Source organism: Phacochoerus africanus, chromosome 15 (assembly GCF_016906955.1).
Source record: "Phacochoerus africanus isolate WHEZ1 chromosome 15, ROS_Pafr_v1, whole genome shotgun sequence".
In the NCBI taxonomy this organism is placed as follows: Eukaryota; Metazoa; Chordata; class Mammalia; order Artiodactyla; family Suidae; genus Phacochoerus; species Phacochoerus africanus.
Genome location: NC_062558.1, coordinates 113777770 through 113800181, shown reverse-complemented (window position 1 = coordinate 113800181; position 22412 = coordinate 113777770). Strand labels below are relative to the sequence as shown.

Below are 22412 nucleotides of genomic sequence, written 5' to 3'. Positions count from 1 at the left end.
GGCATTAAGTAGGCACAGCCCAGGAATGCCGCTAAATATTCACAACAAAGAACAACCCACCCCCCAAAAAAAAGCTACCCAGCCCCAAATGTCTGTAGTGCTGAGGGTGAGAAACCCTGGCCTAGAGCAGAAGTTCTCTCAGACCCAGCTGCACAGCAGAATGACCACAGAGCTTTCCAAAACCCGAGTGCCTGGGCAGTACCCAGACTATGAAATCAGAATCTTGGGGAAAAGAACTCAATACAGCATTTTAGGAAGCTGGCCAGTGACCTCTGGCCTAGAACCAGCCACTCTTTCTGGCCTACCCCATACAAGGGAAACCACTGGGGTCGCGACCACAGGCCTGAAGGTTGTTTTGCTCCCAAGGGCCCACACAGCTCCGGAGGGGTCTGCCAGCTCTCTCTCCTACTTCAGTGAATCTGAGGTGGGTGGCTCTCTGCTCGTCTTCGAAAATGCTCTCCTATTAAGGAATCCTGTTCCCCAGCCCACCGCTCCCACACACAGCACGGACCTCAGGAATGGAAGAGACATGACTGAGTTTAATCAGTCTGTGATGAAATGAACCTCATTTAGAGGCTGGGTGGGGATGGGGGGGCCCTGCAGCAGCTGGGGCCATGCTACTCCAGGCATAGCTGAAGCAGAGAATTCTGAGAGAAACCACTGGAAGGGGCTGGTGGCACTTAGAGTCAGCTTCCCCTGACTGGGAGAAAGTGGTTCCCAAGCTCACACAGCTCCAGCCCCAGCCCATAGGGGGACAGGCCTCCCTTCCCCGCAGTGACCCCATGTGGCCACAGGGCAGCCCCATCCTTTCTTGGCCCTCTCTTCCCCCGCTCCTCCGGAGGAGGAAGCAGGTCCCTGAGCACAAATGGCCCAGCCCTTGCCCAAGCTGGGCCAGACAGCTGGGCAGGAACTTAGACCTCAGTGACGCTCCTGGCTCAGCCTCAGGAGCTCCCACTCTGCCATCTGTCCTCCAAGCTGTACCGCAGGAAAGCGGAGGAGCAGGACCCTGGGCTGGCTGCCCAGGGCTGCAGGTAGTGTCCTCAGTAGGGTGGCCTTGCCGCATCCATCACACTGTCTTAACATCCAGAGTCTGGGCCCGTGCCAGGTTCTGGCGCTGGGCTTTGACCATGTGCAGGCGTCTCCCGTGCAGTGTGAACTGGGACCAGGTGAACAGCTGCAGCAGAGCACAGGTGATGGGCACCAGCACCAGCAGGTAGAAGCAGCCCTGGCGGAGCGTGGGGGCCTGTGCTGGGGGTGGGGCCGGGGGCTCTGGCCAGGGCTGGGCACTCCCCACAGGGGTGAGTGGAGGCTGCTGGAAGAGATCGTGACCTAGGACGAGAGAGCCCGCAGAAAGAACAGGTCAGCCCCAATGTCCTCTGAAGTCCACAGTGCCACATCTCAAACGTCGCACATGCATGTCCAAACCACAACTCCTTTTTTTTTTTTTTTTTTTTTGCAGTCCTTTTAGGGCCACACCTGTGGCAATATGGAGGTTCCCAGGCTAGGGGTCTAATCAGAGCTGTAGCTGCTGGCCTATGCCAGACCCACAGCAACACGGGATCCGAGCCATGTTTCTGACCTGCCTCACAGCTCACAGCAATGCCGGATCCTTAACCCACTGAGCAAGGCCAGGGATCGAAACCGCAACCTCATGGTTCCTAGTCAGATTCATTAACCATTGAGCCATGATGGGAACTCCTTCTTTTCTTTTTCTTTTTTTTTTTTTTTTTTTTTTTGCAAACCACAACTCTTGATTCCTCCCCCAAACTTGTTCTTGTTCTCCCCATTTCTCCCTTTTTGGGGAATGGCGCCACCATCCCCTCCATGTCTTCCTAGATTCCTCAGTTAATTTCACCACTCCCCAAGAGCCAATCCATCACCTCTCACAACTCCCAAACACAGCCCAAACCCAACACTGCTTTTCAGCCCCCCCGTACCACTTGCTCACTTGCTCCAAGACTCTGTTGCCTCTGCCACAGCCTCTGTACAGTCCATTCTCCGTACAGCAGCCCGAGCAGACTTTACAAGATGTAAATCAGAATGTGCCACTGCCCCTACTTAAAACCCTCCCAATAGCCTCTCTGCAGTGAGAATAAAATCCAAAGCCTGCCCAGACCAGCAGAGCCCTCTTCACTCTTCCAGCCTCGTCTCAGAATGGCTCCTGATAACCGGGGCCCCTGTGCCTGCTGTTCCCTCTGTCTGGGATTTGCCAAGATCTTTCTAGACCATTCAGTTCACATCCTGGGTGTCCCCTCCTCCTTGAAGAGAACTTCCTGGGCTGCACTAAGTAGCTTCCAGTCACATGTCTAGTTTTACCAATGGACTTGTCACTACCTGCTATTTTCTCCTGTGGCTGCTAATCACTGACTCCACCCCCCTCCCCTGATAGAAGCTTCAGGATGGCAAAGACCTTGTCTGTATTACTTTGTTATCTACCTCCCTAGAGGTACCTACCAGCCCCTGACAGCAAAGTATATTTGTTGAAGGAATGCATGAATCCTTGAAAGACTGTGGCGGGAGGCAAAGGAAGGGGGACAGCCAGGGGTGGCCCAGGCCCAGCCTCTGTTGACCACTGTCATCCTCTTGCCCTCACTGGACCCAGATCCCAGGCTCATCAGCTGGAGCACCAGGTAAGCCGTGCCCCTGGAGCCTCGAGAGCCCCATGCCAGCCCCCCGGCCCTCACCTGTGTAGAAGCACAGCAGCCAGGTACCCAGCAGTGGGGCAAAGGTCTGGCCTGGCTTGGTCACCAGAGCCACCATGCCAAAGAGAAGCGCTGAGGCCGCCTGCTTACGGTGGTTTAACACCAGGTCCTCATCCACCAGGTCAGTGACCACCAAAGTCAACAGCTTACAGGTGCCCTCGGTGAAGACACGGTTGCTGCCAGCAGAGAGAGAGAGTGGGCAAGAATAAAGGGGTGGGACAGAGGTGGCGGGGCGAGGGAGGGCAGGGCATACCTGGCAATGAAGAAGCAGAGCAGACCAGGATGGTCGGGGCCAGCCAGCAGCATGAGCAGGCTCAGACCCAGCTTAAGCAGGAAAAGCCCGCGCACCACAGCGTAGACACCCCAGCGCCGACACAGGGGCAGGAAGTAGAGGTTGTTGAGATGGGGAGCGACATAGGAGATGCCTGGGAAAAGGGGTGCAGCCTTGTCAGCCTCCACAATGGCCCACATTCTTTTTTGGCTGCACCTGTAGCATGTGGAAGTTCCCAGGCCAGGGATCAAACCCGTGCCACAGCAGTGACCTGAGCCACAGCAGCGACAACACTAGATCCTTAACCTACTAGGCCATCAGGGAACTCCCACAATTGCCCACATTTTAACCATCAGCATCAGAGTTTGCACAAATTGTGCACTAACAAGATCCGAGGCTCTGTGCTAAGAGCTTCACATCCTTTTATTAAGTTCTTGCAAACTTTTTAAAGTAAGTACTGTCCTTATTCCTACACTTTACAGATGAGAAATGGAGGTCCGAAGAGATTAAATAAAACACACCTGAGCCCACACAGTGAATAAGTACAATCAAGACGCATACTCAGCCCTGCCAGGACTAGAGTCCTTGCTGTGAACCAGCCACTGTGCAGCTTCACTTCTAGGTGGCACCACCCCCAAGAGGCCCAGCGTCAGGGCAGCCCTGCCACCTCGAACCCACAGAGGCTCCATCCTTTCCTCTGGAAAACAGGGCTGGAGGCTGGAAGTGCAACCCCAGCGTAGATTCTTGCCACCTGGAGAGGTGGCTGTGTCTGCAGTGGGGCTAGGGGTTCTGGGGTGCAAGCCTCTGTCCTTCCAGCCTGCCCAAGGCACCCACTCACCCAACAGGAAGGAGCCCGTGGAGAGGGAAATATGATCTGACAGTAGATGCTCCAGGAAGAGGGGGAAGAAGTTGCTGTTGAAGTGGCAGTGAAAGACCTGCAACCAAACCAATGGGGGCAGTGAGGAGGCTGGAGAGGCAGGAGCCGGGGACAGGGTGAAGCCCAGCGTGGGGGGTGGGGGGCAGCAGCAGGAGCAAGAGCCTCCTTTAAGCTATGTCCCTCAACGTGGAACATGCCAGAACAAAACCTAAAACCCAGCTCCTACACTTGTCTAATTTTGCTGTAAGTTGGAATGATAAAATTGTCATTAGAACAATTAAAAGCTTTGTCTGGAATTCCCTGGTGGCATAGCAGGTTAAGGATCTGGTGTTGTCACTGATGCGCCAAGTTGATCCTTGGTCAAGAACTTCTGCATGCCACGGGTGTGGCCAAAATAAATAAAAAAACCCAGGGTAGTTGAAAGGGCCTTGTTAGGTGTAACAAGATATTTCTTTCACCTTTAAAAAAAAAAAAAAGAGGGAGTTCCATTGTGGCTCAGCGCTTATGAACCCAACTAGTATCCACGGGGTCACAGGTTCGATCCCTTGCTCAATGGGTTAAGGATCTGGCATTGCCATGAGCTGTGGTGTAGGTCACAGATGTGGCTTGGATCCCACATTGCTGTGGTGTAGGCTGGCAGCTGTAGCTTCAATTCCATCCCTAGCCTGGGAACTTCCATATGCCGTGGGTGCGGCCCTAAAAAGATAAATAAGTAAGTCAATAAATAAATAAGGGGGGAGCCTTTTTCCTTTATAAAAATTTATCACTGCTAAAACAAGCTTAATGGCCTTAAAAACAATCTATTTCTAAAGTTGGCTGGCTTACATACTGCATGTGTTTTAGGTATGGCATGTGGTGTTTTTAAAAGATTGCCACAGAGTCCCCACAGGGGCCCCTCTTTTTCACATCCTCACTTTGTAGGTGAGGACACGGCTGCCCCGAGAGACTGAAGCCAGCCTACAATCACAAAGGAATTAGGAGCTCAGATGGTGCTAGAATCAGGTCTCTAACTACCCAACTTGTGTTCCTGCCACCGAAGCACCCAGCAGTCCTCACTCGAAGCCAGAACTGATTTCCCAGCTTCTGAGGAGCCTGTTCCCTTGAATGAGTCATTCCCGAGCCATCCTGGGAGGGGGCACCGCTCCCATACCTGCACCAGGTCCATGCCTACGAACCACAGGAAGTTCCGGTGGCGTGCCAGCTGCCGCAGGTACTGGCCCAAGGTGATGCTGCCTGCCTCCTTGCCGCCCACAAGCAGCTCTTCTTCACCGAGGCTACAGGGCAGAGGGGAGTCAAGCAGGGCCTAGGGCTGAGCCAGAGCCATCCTCCCTCCCGGGGCAGCCCTCTGTCCACCAGGGAACCCAGCGTGGCAGTCACACAGGCCGAGTGTGAGCCAGGGCTGGCCACTCACCCACCGTCCACAGCCAGGGATGGGCACCCCGGCTCCCTGCCGGCCGCCTCGACCCGCCGCCTCAGCAGCCGTGTGGCTCCTACAAAGCCCAGCCCAGAGCAGGCGGCCAGTGCCACACAGAAGGCGCGGAAGGAAGAGAAGTCCTCCTTGTTCCAGAAGGCGTAGGAGGCAAAGACAGACAGGGAGCCAGCCGCACTGAAGAGGGAGCAGTAGAAGTTGAGGTGGGTGCGGTCGTGGGCGGAGAGGGCCAGATCGGCCAGCAAGGCGTGATGGTGCAGGTCCACGAGCGTCAGGAAGCCATCGTACAGGCACAGGCACAGCAGGAACTGCAGGCCAGCCGGGGCCCAGGGCACCCAGAACGCCAGGAACGACAGTGCCAGCAGCGGCCCATGCCAGCCCAGCGCCCGCACCCGTGCCAGCACCACAGCCCTCGAGGAGAGCCCAGCACCTGACCTGCCAGGGAGAGGGGGGCTGTTGGGAGATGCCCTGGCAGCCTCGGCAGGCTCAGATCCCCCTGCAGGGCCCAGAGGAGGGACGGACTCACGCCAGGGCGGCCTCACTGAGCCCTGAGTCCTCAGGTTCTGATTTAGGAAGCACAACTCACCGGTGGGTACACTCTTCCCTCAGTGCTCACCAACTTGCCAGGGCTGATGGCCAAAGGGGGACGGGTACCTATTTCTCAGGCTTGGGGGCAGTGATGGGCCCAAGCAGCAATGGGCTAAAGAAATCTGCCAGAAGCAGCAGAGCCATGTGCTGTATAGAGCCCGGTCCTGAGGGCTTGATAAGTGAAGCGGGGGTAAATTTCTCCCCAGGGCAGGCAAGGCAGCAGCTGGTCAAGGCCACTTCTCCAACTGCACAGCGCCTGCCTGACCTCAGGGAAGGAGAAGTCAGAACAACAGCTGAAAACGGTCTCCCAAACACAGGCAGGGGACCTCCAGCCCTGGGGAGGGGTGGGTGGGATAGGACCGGTTCTGAGCCATTCCCCGGGAAACAAACCAGGGCTGGGAGCTGAGGAACTGACGGTCACTCAGCCAGCCGAAGAGGGGGTCGTTGAGGCTGTTCCAGAGGAGAAACACCGTCTGTGGGCAGAGGGGAGAGGGGCAGGTGGGCACCGGGCAGCCTCCTCTCCAGGGCTTTCCCCTCCCCGGCCTGCTCACCTCCCCCCAGAGATGACCCCAGCTTTCTTGCCTGCAGACCTTTGCTCTGCTAAAACCCACTCTACCAGCCCCTTCCCCACCAAATTCCCACCCATCCAGGTCAGTGTATCCAGCTGATAAATACATACGAATATATTATAAATGGGCATACACAGACCAGTGCCTGGCTCACAGCTCAGTGGCCAGGAGAGCTGGTATCATCCCCATTGAGTCATCAAGGCCTCCAGCTCCAGTTTTTCTTGCTGAATCTCAGGGGTGGGGGGTAGGGTGGAAACCCAGCCTGCGCCATGCTCCTGGCTGGGAGAGACCCAGCCCTGCCATCTGCCCGGCATCCTGGCCCCAGCGCCGGCCTACCTCTCCCACCCAGAAGGCAGCTTTGTTGATCTTGTATACTGAGACAAAGGTGTCCACATAGTAAAGCAGGAACACGTTGTGCAGGACGGAGACGAAGAGGGCCAGGGAGCCATAGACCACGGCTGTGGGCAGGCCCAGCAGCCAGGCCCAGGGCCCACCCAGCTCCATGGCGGCCAGCCCAGCCTCAGCCCCAGGAGCACTGAGGGGTGCTCACCGCCACAAGCAGTCTGGCCATCTTTGTCCCTGAGGAAGAAGGAGCCAGTTAGCTGCAGGGGTCAGAGCTGCCCTGTTCCTAACCCCAGATTTCTGAGGCACTGGAAAACTCATTCCCACGGGGAAGGGTTATACGTCAAACAAAGCTGGGGAATCGCCAACGACGTTGAGCTAAAACAATGCTGGGCGAGATACCACTACTGGAGAGCAACCCAAGGAAACTGATAAAGGCGTGGGAAGAGAAGGCAGACGTCCAAGTGCCGAGCCCAGCCATGTGCCAGGGCGCTGTGCTCGGTATCTTCGTTCATCCATAGTCTCCAACTTTACTGGACCAGACATGACAACCCTGGGCTTGGGCACACACTGTACCCGCAATAGAACCTGAGGCAAGCTACTTAATCCAAGCCCCAGTTTCCTCTTCTATAAAAGGGAAAAGTGGACGATCATGGCTACTTGGAGAAATGTAAGGATTAAATGAGGTAACACAGAAAAAATATCAGGAAATGAAGTTGGTGGTATCATTATCATCTTCATAAAATCCCTACAAAGTTTACGGTACTATTATAATATTATAGGAGAGCAACCCCAATATGAGTTATAGAGATGTTAAGTAATTTGCCCAATGTCACACAGCAAAAAAAAGGAGCAAATGTCAACTTTGGCCTGTCTGGCTCCAAAGCTTTTTCTGCCACTTGACCTCCCAAATTGGGTTCCTAGGGGCTGCTGGGCAGAAGGGAGAAACTTGCTATGATGTCACATTCCATAGGGGTATAAAAGCGAGCGATCAGATATGATAAGAGTCCACAACCACTTGTGCACTTTGATTCTGGAAATTCCATTTCAAGGAACTAACCCCTAAGGGAACATGTCCAGAGTTGTGTGTGGCAGCAACATTTATCATCAGCCAAAAGTTGGACCCAGCCCAGGAATACAACAAAGGGACTGGTTCAGTAAGCCTGATGCTCGCCGCAAAGGCCAAGTATGTGGGCAACCTCAAGACCTGGGAGAGAAACTCAAGAACATGTTACATGAGAAGAGAGAACAAAGGACAGCATGCGTGCCAGTTCCCAACCAGGCCGACTCATGCACAGAGACCAGCCACTAGACTGACCATGGGTGGGAAAAGAAATAAAAATCTGATTTTTACCGAAGCAGCGTTTCTCAAACCTAGCATGCTTTCAAGTCATGTGGGGACATTGTTAAAACATAGATTTTTGCCTCCCTGCTAGGTGCAGGGAGGAATCTGAGACTCTGCATTTCTAACAGGCTCCCAGGTGGCACCGATGCTGCTGGTCCATGACCACACTTTAAGCAGCCAGGCATTAAGTCTATCTGTCTCTTTTTTTAGATTCAAAGCTGTTGTTCTCTTTTCAGAAAAGTAATCCCATATGTGCTGGTCTGTCCCCCAGAAGGAAGCTATGGGGGCTTCCTTCTCTCAAACTCCCTGTTGTGAGCTGAATCTTGTCCCAAACCGACAAGTTCAAGCCCTAACCCCCAGGGCCTGGGAGTGTGACCTTATTTGGAAATAGGATCTTCACAGATATAACCAAGTTAAGATGAGGTCCTACTGAATCAGGGTGGGCCCTAAACCAATGACTGTTATCCTTAGGAAGAAGGGGAAATTTGGACACAGAGACACACACATAGAGGATGAAGGCAGAAATCTGAGTAATACAGCTACAAGCAAAGAACGCTGAGGATTGCAGGCAACCAGCAGCAGCTAGGAAGGGGCAAGGAAAGATGCTTTCCTAGAGCCTCCCTCCAGAGGGCGCATGACCCTGCTGATGCCTTGAGGTTGGACTTCAACCCTCCAGGGACTGTGAGGTAGGTTTAAGGCACAGGCAATTTGTAAGACTTAAACCCCTCCTCAGGGGCTGTTCCTCTGAGTCCTTGTGACCCAAGCCTGCCCCCAGGCTTCATTTACATGGCCACATGCTTGCATGCACATATGCAGAACAGAAACTTCTGTTCCCTATTAGGGTCAGGCCCTGGAGAACCGACTTCAGTCCCAGTCCAACAATGGGGGCCCCCAGGTCCTGTTCTTGACCCAGGACCCACCATGACTCCCCCTTCCTGCCCAGCCTTCAAGGGCCTCTGCAGTCCTGCCTCTCCTGGCCAGTCCAGCCCAGCCTCCCTTGGATCTTCAAGCCACCATCTCCTCTGGCCAGGCCTTGGCTCTGATGGTGCCTCCTACCAGAAGCACCCTCCCTGTCTCTGCATCTCTGTCTCACCCACCCTTCAGGAGCCAGCACATGTCCGGGAGACCTCCTACTCCTCCGCCCTCACTGACGCCTCCTGTCCGCACTCTGGTCTGAGAGTAGGGTTCTCCAGGGCAGGGCCTGGGTCTTCACCCTCTATCTCCCTCAAGGGGAATGGGCTGCATTCAGCCACGCCTGCTCTGGGAGTGACTGATGGGGAAACACAGAGGCTCTTTGAGGAGAATAAAGAGGGACACTCACTGGGGTCTCTCTTGGGTTCCCTGAAAGCCAACTGTCATTACACTCAAGAGATCTGCATGCAGCCCCAGTCCCCCATGCCAACCTTGTGCCAGTCTGTGCCTAGTGGTGGAGGAATGAGAGAAGGAGGAGCAGCCATAACTACTTGAAAGCAGCCACCAAGTCTATAAGAATCTCTTCCAGGCCATAGTGCTCCCACCTTGTCTCAAAGCAAGGGGATGGCCAGGTGGCCTCTCCCTGGAGCTATCCAGCCCCTGAAGCAACATTTGGTGGGAAATGCTTTTTTTTTTCATGGTTTTATTGAGGTATAAATGACATACCCTGCACATATTCAAAGTGTACATAGTCTGATCAGTTTGGGCCCATGTATGCATCTGTGAAGCCGTCACCACAACGGAGAGTAGGAACATATCCATCACCCCAAAAGTTTCCTCAGCACCTTCCCAGTAACACACTGGAAAGAAGACACAACCGGGGTATCCAAAGTCCTGACTGAACCAACCCCTACCTGTGTGACCTGGAGCCATTTGTGTCATGTCTCTATGCATGTTTCCTGATCTGCAAGATGGGGCCGACCTTCCAAAGGCTACCGTCTGCAGTCCAAGAAAAAAACACTCCAACACACTCAGCACAGCAAGTGCAATGAGCACTCAAAATTCAGAGATCGTTACCATCGAGCCTCCCAGAACTTCCATAGCCTCCACACAAGGATGAGCTAGGGGATTAATCTAAAAGTACTTTGTGGCCGTAAAGTACAAGGTACACCTCTGCCGCTACCCCGAACCCAGGTCACTTTTTCTCATTCCCTCAGGGCCTTTCAGAACTCCCTCCCTCACCTCTAAAGCTTTTCTCCAAAGGGAGTGAAGGCTCCCAGGCCCCTCCCAAGATGTCCAGTGACCTGCCCTGGTTAGTGGAGAAGGTGAACCCTGCAGACAAGTTTCCCAGCCTTCAGCAACTAGCTCCCCAGCACTCATGCTGGGGAACCAGTAGGAGAAAACCTCAAAGCGTGGTAAGACGGAAAGGGTATGACTTTTGTCGTCAGGAGGGCCTGGGGTTAAATCCCAGCTGCACTGCCTACTAAGTGTAACCTCAAGCAAGGTCTGAGCCTGTCTGAACCTTGGTTTCCTCACCTGTAAAATGGGAGTAGTGCCTATTTTTTCTTTTCTTTTTTTTTTAGGGCCACACTCGCGCCATATGGAGGTTCCCAGGCTAGGGGTTGAATTGGAGCTACAGCTGCCGGCCACAGCAACACCAGATCCAAGGCGCATCTGCAACCTACACCATAGCTCATGGCAATGCCGGATCCTTAACCCACTGAATGAGGCCAGAGAGCGAACCCACAACCTCATGGTTCCTAGTCGGATTGATTTCCACTGTGCCGCGATGGGAACTCCTCTTTTTTTTTTTCCTTTTTTTTTTAAGCTACACCCAGGGGGCATGTGGAAGTTCCTGGGCCAGGGATCGAACCTGTGCCACAGTCACGACTGTGCCACAGATGTGGCAATGCTGAATCCATAATCTGCTGCACCACGAAGGAACTTCCAATAGTGCCTACCTTTACAGGAATGCAGGGAGGATTAAATTAATGTTTGAGGAAGCCCATGGCACCCTGTCCGTCACATGGAAGATGCTCAGAAACGGATTTTCCTTGGGCTCACTTCTAACAAATCAGGGGAGGAGCAGGGGAATACCCTCGTAATCAGGCCTCTTCCTATGGTTAAGGAGGTTGAGGAAAAAGACAGGCCACAAGGGGGAAGGCTCCCAGGCCCCTACCAAGATGTCCAGTGACCAGCCCCGGCTGGTGGAGAAGGTGGCTCTTCAGAAGAAGAGGGGCTGCAAGGAGCAGAAACACATAATGCTGCTCAGGAGTGTCAGAGACAAACCTCCACCACCGACCGGATCTAAAGGCAGAGCAACCTGCCCAGGTAAACCTCTGCCCGGGGACAGGAAGCTGGGGGAGGAGCATGCAGGCTCACTCCAGTGGCTTCTCTGCCAGATTGCAGCTCCTCCATCTTGAACTGCTTCCTCTATTAGCCCCACCCCCCACCCCCCACAGAGAACCACAGCCCTGCCTCTCCAAGGGAGGAACAGCTTGGGGCTCACACCAGCCTAGTTGCATAACCTGCCTGAGATATCCAGTAACCTGCAACCAACTCCACCCCCACCCTGACACCCATCGGGAGAGCCTGTTGGAGGCCCCACGGCCCATTCCCCACACTCCCCGCTGGTATGGTCCCCATTGTGGCTTTGAGCCAGTTGCTCCATCTCCCTGGGCTGCAGTCTTGTCATCTATAATGTGGGGATGACAATGCCCACCTCTTCGACTGCTGTGGGGCTGAAATGCAAAAGGCACATAAAGCACCACACATAGTGCCTAGCACTTAGAAGACCTTCAATAAAGAGTAGTTATTATTTTTCTTTTTTTCTTTGTCTTTTTTCCTTTTCTAGGGCCGCTCCCACAGTATATGGAGGTTCCCATGCTAGGGGTCTAATTGGAGCTGTAGCCCTGGCCTATGCCAGAGCCACAGCAATGCAGGATCTGAGCCAGGTCTGCAACCTACACCACAGCTCATGACTTAGGCCACTGATCGAACCTGCAACTTCATGGTTCCTAGTCAGATTCGTTAACCACTGTGCCACAATGGGAACTCCAAGAGTAGTTATTATTTTTCTTTTTCATGTCTCCGAAATTATCTTTGAAAGGTTTCGGCATCTCCTTCTGCCAAATCTATGGCTAAGATTGTCTTTCAGCACCCAACACTGAGGTTTCTTACTGCCTTCTATATCCACCATCCCTCAAATTCTTTTTTTTTTTTTTCTTTTCCGGCCGCCCCATGGCATACGGAGTTCCCAGGCCAAGGATCAGATCCAAGCTGCAGTTGTGACCTAAGCAACAATGGATCATTAATCCACTGTGCGGCGCCAGGGATCGAACCTCTGTCCCAGTGCTTCCAAGACACTGCCAATCCTGCTGCACCACAGAGGAAACGCCTCAACTTCTTTGTTAAATGCCACCTCCAACCTTTGTTCATGCTGTTCCTTCCAACTAAAATACTCCAGTTGTAACTACATACCATTTCTCAAGCATATAGAATATGCCGCTTTTTTATACCTATCACTATGAGTCTTTACAACTCTTGTTACTATTTCCACCCTCATCCTGTAAATGAAGAAAACGGAGGCTCTGGAGATTAAATTAACTGGCCCAAATCACAAAGCTATTAGGTGCTAGAGCCAAGATTCAAAACAGGTGCTTTTGACTTAAACAAAAAAACACTTCAGCATTTCTCAGGTCACTCTGCCCAACCCCCACCACAATCTTACCAAATTCTGCCGATTCAAGGCCCAATTCAGTGGCCCAAGCCTTCCTGAGGACACCAAGCCAGGTGTTCTCTCCCTGTATCAGGCTCTGTATCAGGATCCAAATGCCTCTCTCCTCATCCTCCAACTCCCAAGCTCCTGAAGAGCAGGGCCAGATCATACGGGCCCCTGTTTTCTACTCCCAGACTCCACCAGGCTCCTTCACCACATGCTAGGTGCTCAATTAACACCTGCTGAGTCAATTTGCCCCTAAAAGGCCAGTATGGACATCCCTAGCCGCAGAAGGAGAGTCACCTCCAGATCCCACTGTGCCTTTTAGCTCTGCATTCTGCTTGGCTGTGGGAGTCAGAAAGAGGCAACCTGAGGAGCCCTGAGGTGAAACATGAACAGCAAGGCAACAGGTGCACAAAGAGGAACAATGATGATAACAAAAAGTACCATTTATTAAGCTTTCACCATGTGCTAAGGAAAACTGATACAATATGTGGAGAGAGCTCAGAGCAGGGAGACACTAGATCAGGAAGAGCTTTGGTAACCACACACAAGATCCTATCCTGAGGATGACAGGATAGGGGAGCCCTGGGGGTGGCCAGGTGGACAGAGTCAGATCTGTTCAGAAGGAACCCCCTGGCATCATGTAAAAACATTCCCCTCTTCACTCTATCAGGCTTCTGGGAGACAAAGACCTAGACAAGGATGGAAACAGTAGCGGCTTCCTAATTCCTGAACCAGTCTATAGTTGGGGTGGGGGTGAGGGATGCTGATGGATTTGGTGGAGGAAACCAAGATTGCCAGACTGGGCCCCTGGAGTGAGAGGCATCAAAAGGAGGACCTTGATTCCCTTCAGAAGAACCAGAGGCTGTATGAGAAGCAATTAGGGTGGAGGGGGAAAAGCTACTAAGAAGCATGATTTGAAGTTGGGTGGCTTGGGTCAGTCTGAACCTTACCACCAACTAGCTGAGTGTAGTCCTACATCTGCAAAGTGGGAGAAAAGTCCATTCCCTGCCTGTTCCTAGGAGTATCAAATGAATTTAAAATATCCTACACAAATATTGTGTCCTTTTTTTCAACAAGCAGGGGACCTTTGAATTGGCTGCTGTTTGCTGTTTCACATCCCCTTTGTCTCCCTGCCCAGTCTTCCCACAGCAGGGTCAGTCCTGGCAGGGCTGTTGGGGAGGCCCACTCTGGACGGGTCCCCAATCTTCCACCTTCCATGCAGTGACTAATGGGCCCATCTTCCTTCTCAGGCTGGAAATGAACTTTCACCCTGTTGGGGGAGGGATCTTCTCCCTTTCCCTCCCCCCTTGCAGGTTACAGGGTAAGCAACTTCACCCCAGGACCACCTACCCCTCACAGATATAGGTAGCCACAGAGGAGTCTGGGATGAACCCAGGAGCTCTTTATTCAGCAGCTGGTGCTGAACCTTTCGGTGGTGGTTGGCCAGCCCGCCTGCATATTAAAATCACCTGAGGAGCTGCTCAATAACACCAAGGCCCAAGCCCCACCCAGGCAATTAAATTGGGATTTCTAGGGATGGGGCCCAGCATCTGTGTTCTTTTAAAGCTCCCCAATTGGTTCTACCATGCTACTAGAGTTAAAAGCCATTATGGGAGTTCCTGTTGTGGCACAGTGGTTAATGAATCCGACTAGGAACCATGAGGTTGCGGGTTCGATCCCTGGCCTTGCTCAGTGGGTTAAGGTTCCAGCGTTGCTGTGAGCTGTGGTGTAGGTCACAGACGCGGCTCGGATCCCACGTTGCTGTGGCTGTGGTGTAGGCCGGTGGCTACGGCTCCGATTCGACCCCTAGCCTGGGAATCTCCATATGCTGCGGAAGCGGCCCTAGAAAAGGCAAAAAGATAAAATAAAATAAATAAATAAAAGCCATTATGTTAATGAAATGAACTACAGCCTGACGGGTTAATGAAATGGGTCCCTGATGCCTGATGCATCTTGCGACCTCAGACCCCAGGGAGCCTCTCTGCAAGGATTCCATCCTCATCCCTTAAACCCAAGCTTCTCCCACTCTGACCCAAACACTCTCCCAACCCAAACCTGATCACTCCAGACAGCCCCCAGGACACCCAGAGCAGAGAGCATTCCGGTTCCCCTCGGGTTTGCCCTTTGTGTCTAACTGGCCCCCCGGTCCGGCCCGCTCCTGCCCCCGAACCCGGCCGCCAGCCAGCCCCTCACCGCAATTGTGGCAAGCGAAGCCTAATTCCGCGGCTGCCGCGAGCCAGGTGCCATCCAGTGCGCCTGCGCGCACGCCTCCGGGAGCTTCTCCAGCCTCTCCCTCCGCCCCTGCCCAGCGATTGGCTCTGAGCTGCTCCCGAGACCCTCTCTTCGGCAGGTGCCCGCGCCGAGGCTGTCGCCGCCATGCTTGTTATGGGCGCCTTGCCCTCTGGGACCGAAAACAATGTGGGAGCTAAGGAGAAAGGAGCAGGTTGCCTGAATTCCTGACCAGCTCACCCTCTCTCTCTCCCCTCCACGAAGGCTTAATGTCATTTCAGTTCAAATCAACAAGGTTTTCTGAGAGCTCCCCGCACCTCTTCCCCCGTCTTTCCTTACTAGTAATTCAGAGACTGAAAAGAGCCCAGCACCTTTCTTCAAGCCTTATGGTCTGACCGGATGCACGGCTGAGACAGATAAGGAGATGGCAGTGGCAAGACCTGGGACTCCCTGATGCTGGATTGTGAGCCTCTCAAGCGTGACAGGCCCAGCTTGAGGTGTGGGCAGCAGGGCTCAAGCCACAGCCCCCTGAGAGCGCAACCAAGCAGCCTAACCTCCGCGTGTTATTAATGGTAATACTGAAACATAAGGCTACTGAGCTTTTTTTTTTTTTTGTCTTTTTGCCTTTCCTAGGGCCGCTCACGCAGCATATGGAGGTTCCCAGGCTAGGGGTCCTACCAGAGCTATAGCCACCTGCCTACACCGCAGCCACAGCAACACTGGATCCGAGCCTCATCTGCGACCTAGGCCACAGCTCACGGCAACGCTGGATCTTTAACCCACCGAGCAATGCCAGGGATCAAACTCACAACCTCATGGTTCCTAGTTGGATTCGTTAACCACTGCGCCATGACAGGAACTCCAAGGCTACTGAGATCTTATGTGCCCTGCACCCTGCGTTCATGAAAGCACCCTGCATTCATTATCTTGGTGAGTCTCCACTTCATCATTCCTGGGAGGTAGGTGTTATTATCCCCATTTTACAGATGAGGAAATTGAGATTGGGAAAGATTCAACAACTTTCACACAGCAATCAAGAACCCCCCCCCCAAAAAAAAAGAGGCCCAGACAAGTTAGCACCCAGATTTCCTGACTCTCAGAACAGGAGTCTTTCCTCTTCCTACCCCTGCCCAGGCTCTCAAAGTCAAAACTTGTTTTTTGGCTCAGTCTAGTCTGGTGGGGATGCTCCATGTCTTCTCCCAAAGGGCCTGTAAGCCTCCTTAGATTTCGAGGCAATCAAACAGCACACACTCCAGACCTGTCTGCTGTTTCCCTACCCTGGGATATGGGGCGGTGAGCATGGCCTTTGGCTGCTGAGGAACCTGGCACTCAGTTCCCTAGCTCCACCACTTCTTTGTAAGGGGATCCTCTTTTGTGAGCCTCTGTTTTACTTCTTAGAAGGGTTTTGTGGGCATTAAATGAGAAATAGGTGTGTAAGAGTTTTGTCAACAGGAATATTCTCTTTCTCCTTCCTGATAGCCTGGCAAAGGGCCCACCCACAGCAAATAGTCCAATACAAGAGCCCAGGTGTCCGGGCACTAAAGTCTGTTTAACCAGTTCCTAGGGAGCCCCAAGGGCCCCATGAACCTTGCCCCCAGCGTCCATCTCCCACCAGTCTGTCTCATTTTCCTCCTCCCCAATCCTGTCTCTTCAGACCCTTTTCTTACCCCCTGTGTCCCCCCTTGGCCACACACACATCACCTCTCTTCTAGACTTCAAGCAGTTCCTGAAACCCCTCGTGCTCCAGAAAGCCTTCATGACTGAAAGGAAGATCACCGTCTCTCCCCCTTCTCTACCCCTTACCCTCATCTGTGCTTTCCTGGCTATGAGAAGAGGGCAGAAGACCCAGTATTCAACATGGGTTCAACCCATGTTCAACCATTTATAACTACTAAGCACACTAAAACCTCCATAAATTGACTTAAGGCATCCCCCTTCGTCCTGGCTAGCATGTGCCTTTATGTCAGAGCCAGCCTTAGTCTTCACTTTGCTTTCCCTGGGTATTCAATGGGGGAAGAGGAGTGTAGAGAGAGCTGCCAAGGGGCCAGAACTAAGTGTGACCTGATAGGAGAGACTTTGTCCTCTGTGTCATACTTAGTGCCCCAGGGTTACACCCTGAGCTCCCTCAGCCCTCTGATTTTATGAACAATGTCACCAACTACCCTTTTGTGTCAGCACCAGGTCTTGGGATCATCTCTTGATTTCCCTTCCCAGATGTCAAGCACAGAGCTAACTGGGAGGGGGACGGGAGGTGCAACTGAAGATCATATCGCCTGCCTTCTTGAGTCTGATCAGAGCCCCAGGATTGTGGCAAAGAGAGATAAACACTCTCTCTCCCTGAAATTCCCTCCTCCCTTGGTTTCCAACCTCTCTGAGGTAGATTCCGCCATGTTCTTCTCCTAACAACTCTTCTTCAGTCCCCTTTACTGGGCACTTTTCCCCCAGGGCTTTCTTAGGTGCAGAGAGAGTCCCCTAAATTTCCTTCTTCATTACTCTGTTCATGTATTCATTTAAGCTTGTCAGGCCAGAAACTATATGGGGTAAAAGGGATTTCAAAAACAAGATTGTTGTTGATGGGAAGGTAAATTGATGCAGCCACTATGGAAAGCAGTATGGAGGTTTCCCAAAAAAATAAAAGTAGGAGCTCCTGCTATGGTGCAATGGAATCGGCAGCATCTTGGGAGCACTGAGATCCAAGTTCGATCCCTGGCCCAGCACAGTGGGTTAAGGATCCCGTGTTGCCGCAGCTACGCTTGGTTCAAGACTGTAGCTTGGATCTGATCCCTGGTCTGGGAGCTCCATATGCCAAGGGGTGGCCAAAAAAAAAAAAATTTTTTTTTTTTTTAAAGTAGAAGGACCGTATGACCCAGCACTTCCACTCCTGGGTATTTATCTGAAAAAAATGAAAACATTTAATTTGAAAAAATACACACACCCCAGTATTCATAGTAGCATCATTTACAATTGCCAAGATATGGAAGCAGCCTAAATGTCCAACAGATGAATGGATAAAGAAAATATGAGGGAATTCCCGTTGTGGCGCAGTGGAAACAAATCCTACTAGCATCCATGAGGTTGCGAGTTTTATCCCTGGCCTCGCTCAGTGGGTTAAGGATCTGGCATTGCTGTGGCTGTGGCATAGGCCAGCAGCTGCAGCTCCGATTAGACCCCTAGCCTGGGAACCTCCATATGCCATGGGTGCAGCCCTAAAAAGCAAACAAAAACAAAAAAACAAAAAAATATGAGAATACACACACACACAATGGAATACTACTCAGCCATAAAACAAATTTTGCCATTTGCAACAAAATGGATGGACTTGGGGAGGTATTATGCTAAACAAAATAAGTCAGACAAAGATGAATACTGCATAATCTCCTTCATATGTGGAATCTAAAAAATAAAAGAAAATATTGCATATGACAAAAAAGACAGAGACTCACAGAAAACAAACTGGTAGTTACCAGTAGTGAGAGGGAAGAGGACAGAGGCACAATAGGGCATGGGATTAAGCGATACAAAGTATGTGTCAAGTAAATAAACTACAAGGATAGCACAACACAGGGAATATAGTGTTTACAACTATAAATGGAACCGTTTATAGCTATAAATGGAAAATAACCCTTAAAAATTGTGAGTTGCTATGTTGTACACCTGAAACTTATATAATATTGTACGTCAAGTATACCTCAATTAAAAAAAAAAAAAAAAGATGGAGTTGCCATTGTGGCTCAGTGGGTTACAAACCCAACTAGTATCCCTGAGGATGCAGGTTCAATCCCTGGCCTTGATCAGTTGGTTGGGGATCCACTGTTGCCATGAGCTGTGGTGTAGTTCGCAGATTCAGCTCAGATCTGACCTTGTTGTGGCTGATATAGGCCTGCAGCTGCAGCTCTGATTCGACCCGTAGCCTGGGAACTTCCATATGCTGAGGGTGCAGCCCTAGCAACAAAAAAATATGAGGCTGCTGTCCAAAGGCATTAGTGGAACCCAACAAATTGGCAGCTGTGCTGATTCAGTGTAATGTGGGCCAGGGTAGCAGCTGTTCTGGTAACTTCACCCACTACCTTTCCTTCATGACTACCCCACCTCCCATCTCCAGCCTGCATATAAAACTGCTGCTGATAGCTCCCCAAACATGCCACCTGAACTCAGCACTCCCTCAACTTCCAGTCACCCACTAGTGTTTCTCATCACTGGATTGCCTTGACCACCCATACAAGTAACCAAGCTAAAAACATGTGTGTCCACTCTTATCCTACCCTCTGCATCCAGGCAGGGAGATGGAACAAGTCCAGGTGAATCTGCTCCCAGGGCTGTCTTCCATCCCCTGCTCTTGTCTTTGTTGTCAATTTTCCTCAACTAGGGTGTGAACCTCCTCTAAGACTGGCTTCTGGCTTTCCTCTCCCTAATCCACCCTCTACTTTGCCCACAAGAGAGTCTCTGCTCAGGGGGTCACCGACCAAAAACTCAGGAGTGTCCTTCGTGGCTCAGTGGTTAACGAACCTGACTAGGATCCATGAGGATTCAGGTTGGATCCCTGGCCTCGCTCAGTGGGTTAAGGATCCAGCGTTGCTGTGAGCTGTGGTGTAAGTCACAGACATGGCTCAGATTCCCGCATTGCTGTGGCTGTGGTATAGGCTGGCAGCTGTAGCTCCTATTCCACCCCTAACCTACGAACTTCCATATGCCAAGGGTACGGCCCTAAAAAGCCAAACAAAAAAACCCACAAAACCTACTCAGGTATTTTGTAACTTTTCATAATAAAATTCTTCGGGAAAAGCACTCAGGGTGTGTTGTTGTTATAAGCAACAGAAGACTTCACTCCATAGTATAATAACCAAATATTTAATTTTCTAAAGACTACTGTGATGGTGCTTTGTAATAATTTTTTGTTTTTGTTTTGGAGCCACACCCATGGCATATGGAAGTTCCCAGGCTAGTGGTGGAATCAGAGCTGCAGCTGCCAACCTGTGCCATAGACACAGCAATGCCAGATCTGAGCCATGTCTATGCCCTACGCCACAGCTCATGGCAACACCAGATCCTTAACCCACTGAGCGGGGCTAGGGATCCAACCCACCTTCTCATGGGTATTAGTTGGGTTCGTTACTGCTGAGCCATAATGGGAACTCCCTGCAATAAATTTTTTAAATGCTTGTTTCATTATGTCTTCTGTAATTAAATTTACTTTTATTTATTTATATTTTCGTCTTTTTAGGGCCACATCCATGGCATATGAAAGTTCCCAGGCTAGGGGATGAAGTGGAGCTACAGCTGCTGGCCTACGCCACAGCCACAGCAACACCAGATTCTTAACCCACTGAGCGAGGCCAGGGATCGAACCGAGTCCTCATGGAAGTTCACAGGCTAGTGGTCGAATCAGAGCTGAAGCTGCCAGCCTACAGCTTACACCACAACCACAGCAACCAGAGATCCAAGCTACGTCTGCGAGCTACACCACAGCTCGTGGTAACGCCAGATCCTTAACCCACGGAAAGAGGCCAGGGATCAAACCTGTGAACCAGCATTCCCAAGATGCCGCTGATCCCATTTCTCCACAGCAGGAACTCCTGGCTCATGTGACTTTAAAGTCTGAGATTCAAAGGACATCAGCAGGACCCAATTTCTCTCTGACTCTTGGCTCCACTTCTGCTGTGACTCCTTGGTCAGACAGGCCTTCACCTTTGGACCCTGAACTGCAATCTTTCAGATCTCTGTCCAGAGGAGAGAACACTTCCTTCCAACCAATAAGAGAACAGATTCCTCGGCTTGGCTCCCATTGGCCCAGATTGAGTCACATGGCTACCCTAAACCAATCACTATGGCCAGAGAGATGGCAGTGATGATTGGTTTAGCTCTCCCGCAGGTAAACTTAAGGATAGGATTAAGGGAACTTCCCCAGAACTACCTTCCTGAAAGTGGATAAGGTGTGAGACCCAAAAAATGTGGGGGCTGTTACTGGAATCAGGGTGAATGAATGCAGGGAAACTCACAGCTTCATCCTTATTTTTCTCATGTTTCCTGAAAACACCCTCCCCAGACTAGCAGAGGTCTTCAGCAATCATGTCAGAACCAGTATTAAAACACAGGCTTCTCACTGTCCCAGGCTCCAACTTGAGTTTGGTCTCACATTCTCCTCATCTCTCACACAGGTGTGACAGGATCCCCATTGGAGAGACACTGGCTAGTCTCATAGGGTCCATCATTGAGCTTCAGGCTGGGGTGAGTTCAGTCATTAATAGGTCGTTCTGGACATTCCGCAAGAATGGGGTGGGGCATTCCTTTCCTACTTATGCTGTAATAAATGACCACAAATTATGTGGCTTAAAACAATATAAAGATATTATCTTACAGCTCTGGAGGTTGGGATTCTGTCTCATTAACTAAAATCAGGGTGTTGACAGAATTGCATTCTTTTCTGGAGGGTCTGGGGAAGAATCTTTTTTTTTTTTTTTGTCTTTTTGCTATTTCTTGGGCTGCTCCTGAGGCATATGGAGGTTCCCAGGCTAGGGGTCCAATCGGAGCTGTAGCCACCAGCCTACGCCAGAGCCACAGCAATGCAGGATCCGAGCCATGTCTGCAACCTACACCACAACTCACGGCAACGCCGGATCGTTAACCCACTGAGCAAGGGCAGGGACCGAACCCGCAACCTCATGGTTCCTAGTCGGATTCGTTAACCACTGCGCCACGACGGGAACTCCAAGAATCTCTTTCTTTGCCTTTCCTAACTTTGAGGTTGTCTGCATTCCTTGGCTTATGACCCCTTTTCATCTTCAAAACCAGCAACGGCTGGTTCACTCTTTATTATATCACATACTCCTGACTCTTCAGCCTCCCTCTTCCACATTTGACTCCTGTGATTGCATTGGGCCCACCCAGATAATCCAGGATAATCTCCCTATTTTAAGGACTGCTAATTAACAACCTTAATACCATCTGCAACCTTAATTCCCCCTTGCTAGGTAACAAGTTCCCAGGGATTAGGCTGTGTTCATCTTGGGGGATGGGAGCCCTCCCCTGACAAAAGCTACTGTGTCTAGGGACCAGTTCTTAGAGTGGACGGAAGGAGATGCTCCCTTCTTGGAGCTGTAGGGTAGGGAGTGTTAGACAGATACACTAGCCCAGTCCTAGTCACTGAGTTCACTAGGCCACTGGCCTGAGTTAAACTTAAGAGACTGGCTCAGTCAGGAATAAAAAAGTGTGACATCACCAGGCTGAGTGTGGGAGACCCCTTCCCAGAGAGTAGCTGGGCTTTGAGGAATGCTGAGGATTGAAAAGAACCTGCGGAGTAGGTCGAGAGAAGAGGGGGAAGGAAAAGTATGCTGGCCTGGCAGCCCAGCAGCTGGCAGAAGGAATCCATTTTAATCAACCAGTATTTTAACTACCACCCACCCCACTGGGGAAGAGAGATGGAGGGT

General features: G+C 51.5%; 1 protein-coding gene across 1 annotated transcript; it reads right to left on the bottom strand.

Annotated features, from left to right (window-relative positions):
* Positions 1-519: 519 nt before the first annotated feature.
* Positions 520-15111, bottom strand: MFSD13A (major facilitator superfamily domain containing 13A). The gene is made up of 9 exons (XM_047760065.1): positions 14953-15111; positions 6773-7015; positions 6258-6340; positions 5262-5714; positions 5001-5124; positions 3812-3908; positions 2956-3127; positions 2685-2878; positions 520-1329 (listed from the first exon to the last, which is right to left on the bottom strand). Exons 2-9 carry the CDS (start codon positions 6938-6940, stop codon positions 1067-1069), a joined length of 1554 nt encoding a protein of 517 aa, XP_047616021.1. The 5' UTR covers positions 6941-7015; positions 14953-15111; the 3' UTR covers positions 520-1066.
* Between the last annotated feature and the right edge of the window lie 7301 nt (positions 15112-22412).